The 17,199-nt window shown below is 44.5% G+C and overlaps 1 protein-coding gene across 1 annotated transcript in view; it reads left to right on the top strand.

Moving 5' to 3' along the window:
* The window catches only part of LOXHD1 (lipoxygenase homology PLAT domains 1), a 209,944-nt gene that overhangs the window by 50,964 nt on the left and 141,781 nt on the right, over nt 1–17,199 (top strand). Inside the window, exons 7-11 of the mRNA XM_050943268.1 lie at nt 5,403–5,526; nt 7,233–7,483; nt 8,578–8,713; nt 11,288–11,448; nt 12,937–13,023. Of these exons, the coding sequence (XP_050799225.1) occupies nt 5,403–5,526; nt 7,233–7,483; nt 8,578–8,713; nt 11,288–11,448; nt 12,937–13,023 (759 nt within the window). The remainder of the gene's footprint in view (nt 1–5,402; nt 5,527–7,232; nt 7,484–8,577; nt 8,714–11,287; nt 11,449–12,936; nt 13,024–17,199) is intronic.

Below are 17,199 nucleotides of genomic sequence, written 5' to 3'. Positions count from 1 at the left end.
AGCCACTGGGCCAAGCTCTAAAAGGAGGTTTTGGAATTGTTTTCACTGGAAACGCTCGAAGATAGGCTAGATTACACTCCTGTTTGTGAGAGGTGATTTAGGAGTAACGAATTCTGAATTCAGTTTTGCACATTTACAGGGAGTTGGACTAATTGACCCAGTAAAGTTTCTTTTGGACCCTGCTGAAAATTGTTTAAATAGGTCCAGATCCAAAGCCAATGGAATTCAGTAACTTCGTTGTTACTATAGCCGAAAGAGAGTGTGTAAGAGAGTCTGTGACCCAAGAACAACAAAGCAAAGAACTGAAGCATGCACTTGCAGTTCTAGCATAAAGACGACTCCAACCGGAGTCCTTCCTACTGTATTGAGTGGAGATCTGAGTCCATCATGTTTAACTCAAGCTCAGCTAAAACTGGAGAGTGCGTTTGTTAAATCTGTGTCAGATGGTTCTTGCTTGAAGAAGTGCATGAAGGGTTGGATGCTCTTGAGACTAAGCCATGGGACTAGGGGTTGAGGCTGTTTGGTTCTATTCCTCACCCTGCCACTGATTCTTTATGAGAATTTGGGTGATTCAATCACATCTCACTCTCCTCATCTTTAGAACAGAGATAATACTTCCTGTCCACACAGGTGTATTGGAAAGCTTAGGTGAAGGTTTGTAAAAGTGCTGCAAGTTTCTTAGATGGAAGGCAACATAGGTTATGTGTATGTGTGTGTGTGTGTATATATATATATTGCACATACAAAAACTATGTTAAAAGACCAATAAGATTGCAAAGTCAAGTACTCAAAAATTAAGAAATGTTAGAATTAAGATTGTGCAACCTTGATTCTGCCCTCATTGTATTTATGCATTATGATATAATCTTTAATTACATGGTCACATGCTATTTTTTCCACAAGACCCCTGTCTCTTTCATGGCACATTTCAGTTAATGACCAGCTGTTCAACATTTTGTTTTATCCTCATTGTCACTAGTCAAACCCTGCTCTTTATACAGGGCTATTCTATGATGTTCATCGCTACAGTATCTGAGTGCTTCACAAGCGTTAATACATTTATCTTCACAAGACCCCAGTGCGGCGAGGGAGTGCTATTATCTCCATTTTACCACTGGGCAATCGAGAAGGGAGATTAAGGTCAAAAGTATCCACTACTTTTGGGTACCCGATTTTAGATGCCTAGGACCTGATTTTTCAGAGTACTTAACATAATATAGCACTTATATCTTCAAAGCACAGCTTCCATTGATTTCAAAGGCAGCTGTGTGTGCTCAGCGCTGCTGCAAACCAGATTCTATTTGGGCACCCAGAAAATAAGGAACACACAATTAGTGGCCATTGGTTAAAATGATTTCCCCAGCGTTACCCAGGAACTCTGTGGCAGAGGCAGAGATAAAACCCAATTCTCCAGGGAAGCATTCAACTGCCTTAACCATGAGACCATCCTTTCTCATCTTGCAATGCTCTGCCTCATTTACTACAGATCTTCCAACTTCTACAACAATTGCGGCAGGGGTCCTACAGACAATAGGTTCCTTAACTAAGCAACCCCAACTCATCCCCAGTACTGTGGAGCTGTGGGAACTGAAATTATGCAAAGTCTTATAACTTGGCCAAATTTGGATTTTTTTTCACGGGCACAGCAAAAGGCACATTCTTGACACAAAGGTCATACACCCCTGCCAAATTGCAACCCCCTCCACGAAAGCATGGTGCCGCTAGAATTCCCCAACAAAATGGTGGTAAGAATGTTTTTTAAATGACAAAATAATGTGCTTCCCCTATTCTCTGAAACAGCTGTACCATTTTTTTGCTGAAACTTCAAAGAAAAAGAAAAAGGAAAAGAATGAGCCTTTGTCAGACATGCAGCATAGAAAATTTCAGGCCAAACAGTTAAAATTTGACAAAGTTATAAACAACTGAAAACATGGTTTTATAATGGCAAGCTTAAGTATAGGCATCACTGCCTCCCCTGCCTATAAAATAAGTAAAGAAATAGAACAGGGGTAGGCAACCTATGGCATGGGTGTCGAAGGCGGCACGTGAGCTGATTTTCAGTGGCACTCACACTGCCCGGGTCCTGGCCACCGGTCCGGGGGGCTCTGCATTTTAATTTAATTTAAATGAAGCTTCTTAAACATTTTAAAAACCTTATTTACTTTACATACAACAATAGATTAGTTATATATTATAGACTTATAGAAAGAGACCTTCTAAAAATGTTAAAATGTATTACTAGTGCACAAAACCTTAAATTAGAGTGATTAAATGAAGACTCGGCACACCACTTCTGAAAGGTTGCTGACCCCTGAAATAGAATATAAATTCACCATAACCTCAGCTGGTGTTGATTTCCCGATTTACACCAGTTGAGGATCTGATCCAGTTTTTTGAAGCCTAGATAACGTGACTGTTGGTACACTAGAACGGTATTATCTCACTCTTCAGTACCATTACTGGGGTCTAAACCAAAGTTTGCCATTTAAACTGATAAGTGGGAACAGAGAAAATGAAGACCAGAGCCCTGGGGAATCCCTCTGATAAGTGGAACAGACCACAGGAAAAGGAGCATCATTAGGATACTAAAAATAGTCCTTGCATGACAGACTTTAGAGCCACTTAGTTTAGGTCAGTGGTGGTACAGACACTGGGGAAGTGACAAGGGGCAGCCAGAAACTAACCCTCCCCTTTACAGCAGCAATCAGAAAGATAGTTGTGAACATAAATAAAGCCGTTTCTGAGCTGTGAGCTTGACGTGAAATCTAGCTGGTAAGCTGCCCCGAGTTCGAAGGTGCAGGGTAAAACATCACAGGATTTGTTTTTCTCCTTGTGCTGTTTTTCCCAAAGTGTTCTATGATCTAGTACAGGAAGCTTTGTCAGACCCAGACACACACAGTAAACATCTCTGGTCGTTCCTCACACGCTTCCCGAGTTGTGGATGTTGCTGTCTAGTTGTTTATGCTCAGAGTGAGCTTGCCAGCTCTAAATATAAAATGAAATGAGAATAAAGAGAAGTATAAGAAAAGTATTAATTTATAAGAGAGGGCTTCTAACCATTGATACTCCTATCATTCCTGCTGCTGGGCACTGCTATTATAGACACCTCCAGTCCACATGTACCTTAATGGAGCAGTCTTTTTTAGGATCCAGTGCACTGCTGCTGCTTGATTTCCCAGCACCCAAACTCTGGAGACAAGCTCCCTTTCGGGTTTGACTATATGCCATTAGAACCAGAGGCATCTGGCACTACCAGCTACAACCAAAGTCTTAGATCAGGGGTCGGCAACTTTTTGGCCTGAAGGCCACATTGTGGTATGGAAATTGTATGGAGGACCAGCTAGGGCAGGGGATTGGGGTGCATGGGGGGGGAAAGAGGGCTCTGGCTGGCGGTGCAGACTCTGGGGTGGGGCTGGGGAGGAGGGGTTTGAGGTGCAGGAGGGTGCTCCGGGCTGGGATCAAAGGGTTTAGAGGGCAATCAGGGCTGGGGAAGGGGGTTGGGGCATGGGGTGGCTCAGGAGTGCAGGATCTGGGTGGTGCTTACCTGAAGTGGTTCCTGGAAACAGCAGCCTGTCCCCACTCTGGCTCCCACACAGAGGTGAGACCATGCCACTCTGCATGCTGCCCTGTCTGCAGGCATCACCCCAGCAGCTCCCATTGGCCATGGTTCCCAGCCAATGGGAGCTGCAGAGCCGGTGCTTGGGGCAGGGACAGCGTGCGAAGCCCCCGGCTGCTCCTGCTTCTTGGCATTGTGTGGAGCTGCTGCATGCGCGGAGTGGAGCAAGGCATGCCCTGATCCTGCTCCCCAGCTGGGAGCTTGAGGGCCAGATTAAAAGGTCCGATGGGCCGGATGTGGCCCGCGGGCCGTAGTTTGCCTACCCCTGTCTTAGATAAATGATAAAGTTGGGAATCACTGGTGGATTTTGGAATAAATTATTCTCAGACTCTCTCTTCCTCTGACCTTGAAGGCTGAGGGAAATACAGCAAGAACAGTCTAGCCTGGAGAGCAAATCTTATTCACTGAAGACATTCACCAGCAACATGAGTGGCGATTCAGATTTTTCATGTCTAGCAGAAAATCTATTATCCTCTGATGGTATAAAACATTGCAGTAACACTATAGAAATTTACCAATGTTTTGCAACAAAGGACATAGAAATTGTCATATCTGATCAGACTAAGTGTTTGTCTAGTCTAGTATCCTGCCTCTGGTAGTAACAGGTGTTTCAGCAGAAGGTCAAGAAATTGCAAAATTGGTAAGAATGGCCTTTCTGGCCACATAGGTGTGGTGTTTAGATGTGCTTGTAATTATTAGAACTGGGAGCACTGGCTGTTGGGAGTCTGAAAGGACAGGAAACAGGAAGGCAGGGGGAGGAGTTGAGGAGGCTGGGTGAGAGTTACAGAGTGTGCAGCAGCAGCGTGGTAAAGAGGTTTCCACTGTAAAAATAAAGTCCTGTTGAAGTTTGTTAGTACCTTGCCTGCTTGATACAACAATAGGGGAAATTCTTTCCTTGGCTCATCAATGTAGAACATATTTAATGGACCTGGAAGCCAAGTCCTACCTAACTGATGGAGGATAGGTCCATCAGCGACTGTTAGCCAGGATGGGCAGAGATGCAAAACCATGCTCTGAAGTGTCCCTATCCTCTGTTTGCAAAACACTGGGAATGAGTGACAGGGGATGGATCACTTGATGATCACCTGTTCTGTTCATTCCCTCTGAAGCACCTGGCACTGGTCACTGTCAGTAGACAGGATACTGGTCTAGATGAACCTCTGGTCTGACACAGTATGGCATTTTTATGTTCTAACTAGCAGCTGTTTCTGCTGTAGGTTCACTGCCTCCATTGCAGCCGGAAGGTGCAGAACTGTGAAAGGAGGAAGCTGCTAGTTCAGTAATGGAGTCACTGGGTGAAATTTTCTGGCCTGTGTTATGCAGGGGGTCAAATTAGATCTATTGTCCCTTCTGGCCTTAAAATCTGTGGAAAAAAATCTTTGAAAAAGGCGTCATCATGGAGCTACCAGTTTAGCTGCCACCCAGACTAAGAATAGAGAGAAGGCAGCCCGCTGACTCTAGAGAGGAGTAAAGCAGGCCAGCCAGATAGTACAGTTGTCAAAGGCAGCTGAGAGCTCCAGTAGGGGGCAGATTCTGACAAAGTTCACTAGGCAAAATAGCCACATTAAAAGGTGATGTATGTGCTGACTTGCTGCAACTCTCTGTCAGCCACAGTTGTGGAGAGGATGGTTTCATCTTGTTCTCTGATAAATGTATTTTAAGTAGGTAAAACAGAATGGACAACTCAAATGCTGCACCTCCACTGCACTCTTTGGTCTCCTCTCCGTGTAACGCCTCCCTTCGTTTTAACTTCATGTCGGTCACAAACTGTCTCCTCTTTTCCTAGGTAATCATCGAAGACATTGGCAATAAATCTGTGTATGAATTCCCAGTTGGTCGCTGGTTTGCGTTGGATGAAGATGATGGGAAAATCCAGCGGGACATTCTTGTGGGAGGAAGTGAGGCCACAGGTAAAAACAGTGGGCCTGATTCTGGGGCTGGGGGTGAGGAGAACTGAGGAGGGAGCAAAGGTTTAAATAGGATTAAAATGAGATCCAATAAGTGGAGCGTAGGAAGTGAATGTCCACCTCCAACATGGTCATAAGGGGCAGGTCATTCACATAGCTGGGTTAGGGTTGGAGAGGCAGATATAGAGAGGCAGAGTCCATTCCTTCTTGGACCATAGGGACCTGTGCTATGTGGAGATCTCTGACCATGCCCTGTTTAGAAGTTAACATGCCATGTTTGTGATTCACCATGGAGACCTGCTGTGGACCAGACATCTGTGACATTCCAGTCCTCCGGCGCCCAGATCACCAAGCATAACAGATGCATGACATGTGCATTGACATAGGTCAGGAAGCACCAGCATCAGCAGATTCTAGGCTGATGGCTAATGGAAGGATCCAGTGTATCATGTTGACCGTCTGCCTTCAGAATGTGGGTTAACAATGCCAAATGGCTTAATTATTTATCCGAGTAACTGATGAAAAAGCTCATCGATCAATTTTATGCTTGATACTATTGCCTGGGAAGCAGAATCTCCTTTTACAACGCATAAGGTTCAATTCCAAACTCTAATATTGACTTTATGATTGTCTAACTTAATTAGAACACAGACAGACAAATGCTTTATTGTTGTTTGAGGAAATCTGAGCTCCTAAGGTTTGATAAAGATGCTCCATTTGCATAAAACGCGCCAACATACAAATGTTAATATAACTTTTAAAAAGACATGACTGTTTATAAAACACCAAGTTCTGAAGTTCCTATTTAAGCAAAAATCGCCATTCACGTTTGAGCTAGTTAACCTGAGCAAGGACTGCAAGGCTGGGCCCAAAATATTTATGTGCGCATCTTGGAACATTCTTATGGTAGTAGAAATGTTTCCTTACTTATTAATGGAGGTTAGGTGTGAACATATGTGTGGGAGCCAGGAGTGTCTAAATTCTAATAATTCCAGCTAGGCATTGACTCTGTCTGTGACATGGATGTCTCTAAAGTGACATTTTCAGATTTTTTTCAATGGACGTGGAAATTGCCATGCTGGATCAGACCAGTGGTTCATCTAGTTCTGTAACCTGGAGCTGATTTTCAGTGGCACTGAAGATCTACAGGTCCACTTCACTTCACTTAGAACTTTTGGTGCTCAGCTCCTCTGAAAAGCAGGTCTCTCTTACTTAGGTGATTAAGTATGGGTCTTGGTACTTAACATCAGGCACCCGCATTTGAAAAAGTTGGTATTGACAACTATGCCTCAGTCTCCTAGCTCTTAACGTGAGGTAATCTCTGTGCCTACCTTGTGAAATGTAATGCAGAGCACTCGGAAGATGTTACATTCATGTTCAGTATTTTTGATTTAACTTAATTGTTACAGCAAGAATGTCAGAACCACTGAACTTCAGCTTCTTTCTGGGACCCTGTAGCAGAGAGGCTATCACCATATGTGTACTCCTGCTGGAATATATGAAGTTATACAAGATTTAGCTGTGTGTTTTATCTGAAGACACCATGGCATGAAAAAAACATATTTACAGTGCACTGCATGGAGGTTGAAAACAAAACACCCTGCCAGAAATCGATGCAGCAATGAACCACATTCTAAGTCAAGTCAAAAATTGTTACTTTCACTTTTTTTTCTTTCTAACTGAGTCTCATTCTTTTGTGAACCCCTCAGGTATTGTTTACAATGTTGCTGTAATGACAGGGGATGTCAGAGGGGCTGGCACTAACTCCAAGATCCACATAATCCTGCATGGCTCTAAAGGTTTAAAGAACAGTGGGAAGATTTTCTTGGAAGGAGGTGAATTTGAACGTGCCAGGACAGATCTATTTAACATTGAGATAGCAGCTCTTCTCAGCCCCCTGAGCAGAGTCACAATTGGGCATGATAACTGCGGTGTCAGTTCTGGCTGGTTTTGTGAGAAGGTGAGAATAGGTCAATGTCTTTAGGCAACTGTCAAATTATTTCTCCTTTGCAGTCTGCCCTGGACAACCAAATCAGTTTTAAAATTCTACAATATCTCCAGTGTATTAAGTCAATATTATGCATAATGCATGCTACGAGACTGATTGCCACTAATATATGTTAGATGCATAAATCAATCCCTCATTAACTGGGTCAATTGCTCGTTTGCTGTCACGAAGATAGAGATTATTTTCTGCTCAGCACAGAAGCACTGTTAGATGTTTGCATAATGCGTATTGCAGAAATGCAATTTTGTGTTGTATTCAGAGCTTCAGAGTTAAGATCCAGAGTCAAACTTGCCCATCGTTTAGGGGCCGTGGTGATCTTGGTTTTGGGTGGGTCCAAAACAGGAAAAGGGGTCAACCAATCAGTTTGTTAGGGGTCCAAATCTGGGCTTTTCAGATCTATGGGTTTGTGTCTATACCCATGTGTTCTGCCATGAGATTGTCAGCTCTTAATCCTAGTTTACCAATAAAGGGGCAACTTTCCCTCTAGATGATGGAAGGCCATGCAGTTTCTCTGGGAAGTGATGTAGTTTAGCAGTGGAGACACCTGAATCATTTGCATAACTTGGGTCTCCTGCCAATCACTGAGAAGTGTGGCTGCCTGACCCTCAGACCACTTGGGCTGTTGAATTGAAAATGAAAGATGCATGCAACAGGCCCCTGTCATTCACTTCAGTGGCTCCTGTTACATCCTGCAACCCCCACTTCCCAAGCCCATGTCTTTGGAGGATGAGCAATTGACCCTTTTCTCCCTCCAGGCTCTACAGTGGTGTTTGGCCTCTGCTTGGTAGGTACATGTCAATGCACCCTAAGAAGGATCTTCTGGGGGAGTAGGAGGGCAGAAACTATTTGTTGCACTCATAATTGGACAAGAAACAGCCTGTTTTTTTTTCTGATGACTTCCCAAAGAGCCTAACTTTCCCCAGAGGACTCACAACTCCTTGCTCAGTTGTTGCCTGAGCTGTGGCAGGTTTCAGGCATCTCTAATTTGGGCTGCTAGTGAAAGGAAATGGATAACTGGACTTTCTTTTCTGGACTTCTTTTCCTAGGTGGTGGTTTATTGCCCATTCACTGGCATTGAACAAACCTTTCCTTGTGGGAAATGGCTGGATGAAGATGAAGGAGATGGACTGATAGAACGGGAGCTCTATGAAATGGTCTCCCTGCGCCAGAAGAGACTAAAAAGTATGTATAGTGGCAGACGGCACAAGCAGATTCCTTCTACCCTCAAACTTGCATGCTACCTATCCGGGCACAGTACAGGTAGACTCTTCTGCAAGGCAGAGGACTAGGTAATGCAGTGATCAAAGCTGTCAGGTCTTGCTTTAATTCCAGTTTTAGACATTCAGATGGATGTGGGTTTGGGGATTTCAAGAAATTAAACTTTTAAAATATTGTAAAGGAATGCACCAGTTTCCTTATGTAGGGGAATTATGGGCTTCTTAGGTTGAGTCACGGCATGAAAAGAGTCCCTATAGTGCTTTTACACTGTAGGCATGTTAGTTCTAGAGTTGTTCTCCCTATAATATTAAAACCTGCTCTGCTAGTGAAGCTGAATATCTCCCTCCCCACCCTCACCCCAGTGCATCCTAAAAAAATGGAGAAGAGGAAAAATAATAGAAGCAACCAACTATGTTATTGTCGATTTTACACAAACCTTATTTTTCACTTAGGGTGGGTGGGACAGGAGTAAAAAGTCCAACCATATTTTGTCATCTTGACCAACTGCAGAATGTGCCTCTCCAGGTAGCAAAGTTAAGCATTTGATCCCCCTGCATTAGAGGGAGGCAGGCTGAAATGCATTTGGCTAGGCATGCCGTTCCATCTAGCAGAGGGCAATATAGTTCAAGACCTGTGTGGTGTCTTTGCAGCAAGAAGGGAGTTCCTGCTATTTCACCTGTATTAGAATGTACATGTAAGAAAAAGGTTTTAATTAGCAAAATAGATGCTATTTAATCAGGATGCCTCTGTGGATTCCAGTTTGTCCTGTTTAAGCAGCAGTTCTATGTAAACTAAGTTTATCTAAATGTTATTTAATGTTATCCTCGCATTATGTCTCTCACGCAGTCCATTTAACTAAAGCATTTATGACCTTTAACTGCCATATTATCAGCTCTGATTGTTATTGACAGGGTAATTCCCTGGTTGCCATTGTATGCGAGATGGGCAGAGAATGTTAGCCTTGAGAAATCTGTGCCCTTTAAATGCCACATTAAAGAATTGTAGAAGCTGGAGATGGGGAAAACCTATTATGTCATCCAACCCATCAGCTTGCCAGTGCAGAATTGTTCCCTACTGTACATGTATTGGAGTATTGTTCAAACTCATTTTAAATATCCACAGAGACAAGTCTGCCGCGCTGCTTTTGGAAGAGTATTCCACAGACTAATAGATCTCACTGTGGAGAAGCTTTTCTTGCTAGACAACCAAAAATTTTCCTTCCTTAATTTCATTCTAGAACCCTTTGCACCGAATGATTCCTGTCTCTCTTTGGTGTTTATATCCAGAAGAATCTCTGCTCACCAAACCCTGCTTATGAGAACGTCCTTGTTAGACAAACACCCAGATGTGTAGGGAGGTTTAGACAGGGGATGAGTAGGGTAACAGAGTGAAGGCTTCAGATTTATAGAGCCACTAAGATCTGCAAAGATGTGGCAAATGCTTGGGGAACTCCTAATCCCCTCTGACAGCTCCATCCAGACTCTGTGTTTGGTTCCTTCTTCTTTGACCCCTTTACTCCCTTGGCAACCAAATAATCACTGGGTTTTGCAGTCTGTTACTGTCCAATTTTTAAGTTCTTGGCTAATTTAATTTTACAAATTACACCCATGCAATGTACAACTACAGTAAGGCATGGATCTATGCCACGCTAAGTGTTGTATACTACTGTTATACCGAAGATAACTCAACCAATCAACACCTTACTTTACAGCTAATTTGTGTGCAACAATTTCATTGGTTGAGTGGACTGCACACATGATGGATTACTTGGCCCATGTACCCAACTGCCACACACAGAAGTCAGTGCAAATCATCCAACACAACCAACCTCACCTAGACACATATCGAAACAATCATTCAAACAACAATACAACCAGCACACACATATAACCCTTACCACAGCACACACCCCTTATTCGCCACCTGCATAAATCCACATAATTCTCCCACCATACCACAACCCTCATAGAACAACACAACCTTCACACACTATAACCGCAAACTCACATAGTCCCTCACCACCGCACACACCCCTCATTTTCTACCCACACAAATCAACACAACGCAACCCAACCCCTCACACAACAGCACAACCAGCACACAAAATAACCCCACACATCACTCTGAAGCCTAGATTGTCTGTTAAGTCAATGTGAAGTGATGGAAACAGACACAAGCATGGCTGGGAGCCCTTTTGGTCTGTTACTGTCCAGTTTTTCAGTTCTCAGCCATTTTTGGCCTTTTGCACACGTGACTTTAAAAATTACACCAGTGCAACAGCACAGACTTTCAGCTGCTACTTATAGTTTAAAGGGAGTCACATGGTTACATCTCCATGCAATGCATGGAATGTTATTCGTGTATGACTATAGATACCTGATTATGTATATGCCTAAGAGGATAAAAGGCCTGAATTTTCCTCATATAAACACCCAGCCTCCTCTTGTTCTAGTGAAGTTATAGGAACGTTTTTACCAGTGTGTTTTGATATTTTTATTGGCTGTTTTGTTTATAAAATGGTTTGAATCTTCTTTGTAGAAAATCCCTGGTCACTTTGGATCTGGACAAGTGACATTAAGAATGCAGGGACAGATGCCAGCATCTTTTTCCAGATTTATGGAGACAAGGGGAAGTCAGATGCAATGAAACTGGACAACAATTCAGACAACTTCGAATCTGGACAAACTGACAAGTTCACGGTCAGAACTTTGCATTTGTGGCAGAAAGACTTGACTGTGGTTCTCTTAGGGTGAATTTCACCTTTCTGCTGAGGGCCAGGAGCCCAAGTCCTATACACCAATTAAATCCTACTTTAAGCTTTGGACAAATCCTCTGCTGATGTAAACAGGTATAATGCCATTGACTTCTGTGGAGACACAAAGATTTATACCAGCTGAAGATCTTGTCCAAATTCTTAAAATAGGGCTTATGGTTGTTCAGGTGGTGGTGACTTGAAGTAATGATGGTATTGCGTGGTACCTCCCTCCAGAGCTCTGGGCTATATCCTCAGGTGATGTAAATTGGAACAGCTCCATTGACTCCAGTTCATTTGCTGCGCCCATTTGTTCCAGTGGAGGAGATGGTCCATTATGCCTGCAGAGGGGAGAAACAAGCACAGTACCTACAGTGGGGCTGGGGTGGGAGGAGCTCATTGACCAACAGCTCTTAGAACCTTCGGAAGAGCAGTCTGTCCACGTTCCATGCAGTGCTAACCTCTTTGCACTTGCACAAGTGTGACTGTCATGGCTATTAGTATTCGTAGGAATAGTTTATATGTACGATGCCCCAAATGCTCTGGGCTCTATAAAGAACAAGTGGCAGACACGGTTCCTGTCCCATATAGTTTATAGTCTTAACCTGGCCACATCTCCAGTCTCCTTGGACCTCAAAGAGTGACTAGTGCTGATGTCAATATTGCCTGCAGAGTTGGGGTGAGGTAGAAGCTTCCTGTGCACGCTAATACCCCCAATTCCTTGACATGCTTGCATTTGATTGGCCCTAAAACTTTGTTATGGGTTCTCCAGAAGAAGGTTAAAAAGCAAAGAGTTCTGATTTCCTACCCTGTTGTAACAATAATTCCTCTATCTAGCCAAAGCTGTAGCTGGCTCACAGAAAGAAGGGCGTATGTTTGGGGAACAGCTGTGGAGGATTCCAACCAGAAGAATGCTGTGAGATTAAGGTGCTCCAAATATTATAGCTGACAGCCCTTATTCAGACGACTTATTCAGGAGACAGCAGATTCTCCTCAGTGCCCAACAGTCAACAGCTCAGGCCAGTGGTTGTCCCCACATTGGTTTCTATGCAGTCCTCCTCATATGGGAAATGTTGGCTCTGATGCTGGGGTTCCAGGTGTGCAAAGCAAGGAGAACATGGTGTATGGGTGTGTGTCAGTATCCTATGTAACGCAGAACTCCAAAGTATGGCAGCAAATTCTACTCCATGCCCGTAACTTCAGTGACTTTCATGGGTTGCAGGATTCTGACCTTACATTATTTATCATGGAAGTAAATTAATCAAACTGTCTTTTCGGTGTTACCTTTCTAACAGAATTCATTCTCAGCCCCTGTTCTTCCTCCTTTCGACCCTCATTGGAAGCTGTGGATTTCAGGAGGTTTTAAGAGCAGTATATGTGTCTTGCTGAGTTATGTAATGTGTCATTTTGGGTATGTTTGTGTTTGTTTATGTAGATTGAGCTCCCTGATCTAGGCACATTTTATAAGCTCCGGATATGGCATGAAAAGAGGAGCCCTTTTGCTGGCTGGCATCTAGACAAGGTGAGATGATGGAAAGGCAGACTGCACCTGAAAAAGCCAAGTCCGCCTTCAGCGGGGCAAGTCATCCTCTCTTGTCACCAAGACAAGAGACATATTACAAACAATATGCTGTGTTAATGAGCTAGCAGTTGCATTCAGTATGCAATGGTCTGATATTGTGAGTCTGAATTGGTATCTCCATTTACAAGAGTGTCTGGTTCTGCTGTGCAACGTGAGGATCAGGATCTGGGGAGTCTGCATGGAAAGTGCACACGCTCTGCATATTCCAGAGCACAGCTCCACTGGGGGTCCCTGCACACCTTTGTCTAAGATGGGGGATACCAAGGGGAGAAAAGGGAGCATGGCTGGTCGATAGGCTGCTACAAAGGCCCATGAAATATTGTCCCCATCTGAGTAGGGGTGCAGGTGCTGCAGGAGATACCATAACCTTTACACTGCAGTAGTAGCTAGAGAGTGACTCCTATTGGTGTTTCATGGGCTTTGGTAGAGGATTCCTTCTCCTCTCAGCTCCATGTCAGTTCCCCTGCCTCCAACAGTATTCAGCCCAGTCATTTGTCTGTCGGGTTGCAGGAAAACTTACCCTCAGAAATGAGAACTGTTTCCAAGTCCTTTGTTTAATCTGAGCTTATTACTGAGGAAGTTTTGGTGCTGTGCTCAGATCCTGATGGTGGGATGGTAGAAAGGGGTGCCCTTCATTGCCCAGCAGTGAACAGCTCAGCCCACTGATTGTCCCCACACTGAGTCCTATGCAGTCTTCCTCCACTTGGGGAATATTGGCCCTGGTTCTGAGACCCTGAAGTAAGGTGTTCAAAGCAAGGAGAACATTGTGTATGGGTGTGTGTCAGAATCCTAAGGCCTCCCAACTGATAGGCAATGGATCCTAATTCCCGCCAAGTCAGAGGTCCTGGATTTCACATATAATTCTTCCGTCACTAGCCAGTCCGAGGACCAGAAGCTATCCCAGTCTTTATTGCAGGGGACTAAGATTTCAGGCTGGATTTGGATCTCCTGATGCTTCATGAAGATGACAGGTTGGGTAGCAAGTGTGAAAAGGAATGTGCGTAGATCAGCCCACTTTTGCAGCATTTACTGTGAAAAGTAAACCAAGTGTAGCGCCCCCTCTCCACTCGGTTACCTTCTTCAGTGCCAATCTGCTTACAGGTTTTGATGGACAGGTCTGGGTTCTTCTGGATCTCACCACCCACTTAGCAGAGTGTATCTTCTTTCTTTTTTCCTATGAATTTATTTGGTGGTGCCTCGACCCCCCCCTCACTCCTTCTTGGCAGGGTCACCAACCAGCGCAGCTTGGGAGGAAAACTTTAACCACAGGATATTCCCACTTACATGCCAGATAGTTGGAGACTTCCAGGAAATAACACAAACACATATAATATATTCAACACAATAATTATATTAAACAGAAGACAAATATAACGTAAGAGGGTAAAACACTATTTTTAGGGTCACCAGTGCCCACTCTGATAAAACCTGTGACTTTACTTTGTTGGGGCCCTTGATGACCTCTGATCACAAAATTCTTCTCCGCAGTGGTTTAGCTGCGTGGCTGACGGGGTTCAGTACAGCCCAAAGGACTCACAAGTAGGAGAAGGAGGTAAATCCCTCCACAGGTTTAATATGCAGCAGGTTATAAAATCCCCAAATCCTTACTTCCTGGCTTGAGGACACAGTTCAGGGAGTAGGGGGTCCCCAAAACAAATTCCCTGGCTAACTAACTAAAAGCTGGTGCACTCACAAACTCCATGAATGATCCTCAGGTTCAGAGATGACTCTGGACTCCTCGGTCACTGCAGAGGGGCTGATCTCTGCTGACAGGGATCCTCTTCAGGCAAGAATAAGACTACTTCGGTCCCAGGATTTCCCCTCACCCCAAAGGCATGCAAGGCTCAAGGTGCAGGTTACACAACTGTACTAAAATCCAAACTGTAGCCTCCTGGCCCAGCGTCCAGACACACTCACAGCAGGCAGCTGCCCTGGACTAGCAGACAGAGCAGAGCTGACCATGTGGTGACTGGTCTCACCTAGGGAGCCGGAGGGCGAACTCAGCCTGGCTGGGGAAGTTTCCTAGCAAAAGTCTACAAATAGGGAGTCAACAGTGGAGAGCGAAACACCCAGCTGAGGGATCTTGCTTTCAGGTCTCTAGAGGCCAGTTCTCAGGGGGAACCCTGCATGCAGGCCTGGGACTCACCAGCTCCCCACACAGCCAGTCCTGTCTTTGCCCTGTCTGGCTCCAGACTGACTCGAAAATGGCTTCTCCCCTTTCCCGTTCAGTTCAGATACAGGTGAATTGCAGTAACCAGACCTGGAGGTGACAAATGCATAGATTGCTACAGTGATGTCCTTGTCTGGGAGAAAGGGGAGGCATTTTTTAGTAAGCTGGATGTGGAAAAAAATATTTTTTGTCACTGATGCTATGTGATCTTCTAGGGTATTGTGATGTGTCAAACAAGACCCCAAGGTCCCAGATCACTTTCTGATGAGTGGGGATGAAGGGGTGTATGCCTGCAATGGAAGATAAGAACAATCTCCCAGCATGTTCTTCGAAGTGTTTAACCCTGCTGACCAGCGTCACTTTGCTCTTGCTGGGTTGAGTGTGAGCCTGCTACTTTTTATCCAGGAGATGATCTTTTCCAGGCTCATGGCATCATAGTAGCAATAGGACTAGTATGCAGATGGTGCCTCTTTCCCCTGTGCCATGTGGCCTTGGGGAAAAACTGCAGAGAGCAGCCAACCAGAGATTCCAGCTGGGACAGGCAGAAACGGCCAAAGCAAGAACCTCTGGACCTTAGACATTCAGAGCAATTTCTACAGTTTTAACTGGACTTTCTCCTCCTTGTGCTGATTGGCTGGTTGTTCCAACTCTCCCCCTCTCTCCCTCACAGTCCCTTGACCTCAGCTCCAGTCCACATCTGTCCCTCTTACCCTCTTCTCCACCCCATTCCCTTTGCCCCCTTCCTTTCCTTTTCTTTCTGTTTAGCTGATCATTATGTTGATGATTATTTATTTATTTATTTATTTATTTGTATTGCTGTAGCACCTACATGCCTCACTCACGGACCAGGACCCCATTGCACCAGGCTCTGTACAAACACAGAACACAAAAACAGAACTTACAATCTAAGTCTAAATAAAAAATGTGAGACAACAGATGGATACAGACAGACAAATGGGGGAGTACAAGGAAACGAGGCAATATTGGTCAGCGTGGTCGGCAGTGGTTTCAGTGCACCAGCCACCTAATTGTTGTCAAGTTTTGTGTAGGTCTTACAGCAAAGGAGAGGTTTAAGGAGGTTTTGAAGCTCCTCCGAAGTGGGGCAGAGAGGAGGAAGTTCTGGAGAAAGCACAAAGGTGCTTGTTTGACAATGTAACAAATGGGCGATGGAGGCTAGCTTCATGGGCTGATTGGAGGCGGGAGTCAAACTTTCGATGCTGGATGAGAGATGATAGGTAGGGTGGGGTCAGGTCATAAAAGGCACCTAACGTGAATGAAAACAAGTAGCTTATGTTTGGTGATAGAGAAGGGGGAGCCAGTGGAGGGATGCCAAGAACGGGGTGACAGTGTCAAAGTGATGGGATAGGAAAATGATCTTTGCAGCAACATTCCGAATGGGTATGAACATGGCAAGATTACATTTGTCCAGGCCAGAGAAAGGGCTGTTGCAATAATCATGACACAAGATGATGAGAGCCTGGACAAGAACTTTAGCTGTTGTGGAAGGACAGGAAAGGCTGTATTTTAGCAGCGTTATGCTGAAAGAAACAGCAAGATTTAGACGTAGCCTGGATATGAGGACTTAATGAGAAGTCCTACTTGAAGATGACACCCAGGTTACAGGCAGAATGGTGGAGTTATCTGTGGTGATTGAGAAAGGAGATAGCAGGGAGGGAAGATGAAGACCACGGAGATCATAGAATGTCAGGCTTGGAAGGGACCTCAGGAGGTCCCTTAGTCCACCCTGCTGCTCAAATTGCCCCTTCAAGGATTGAACTCATAACCCTAGGTTTAGCAGGCTAATGCTCAAACCACTGAGCTATCCCTCACTGGGAGCCATGTTTTTGCTATGTTTTCCCACTATCACATTGTTCACTCTGCTTGTGTTTTATACTCTTATCCTCACTCTGTGTCTTCTTGACTATTGATATTGTAAGATCTTCAGG

Source organism: Gopherus flavomarginatus, chromosome 3 (assembly GCF_025201925.1).
Source record: "Gopherus flavomarginatus isolate rGopFla2 chromosome 3, rGopFla2.mat.asm, whole genome shotgun sequence".
Taxonomy (NCBI): domain Eukaryota; kingdom Metazoa; phylum Chordata; order Testudines; family Testudinidae; genus Gopherus; species Gopherus flavomarginatus.
The sequence above is the reverse complement of the archived record's forward strand: the minus strand, read 5'-3'. Positions and strand labels throughout refer to the sequence as shown.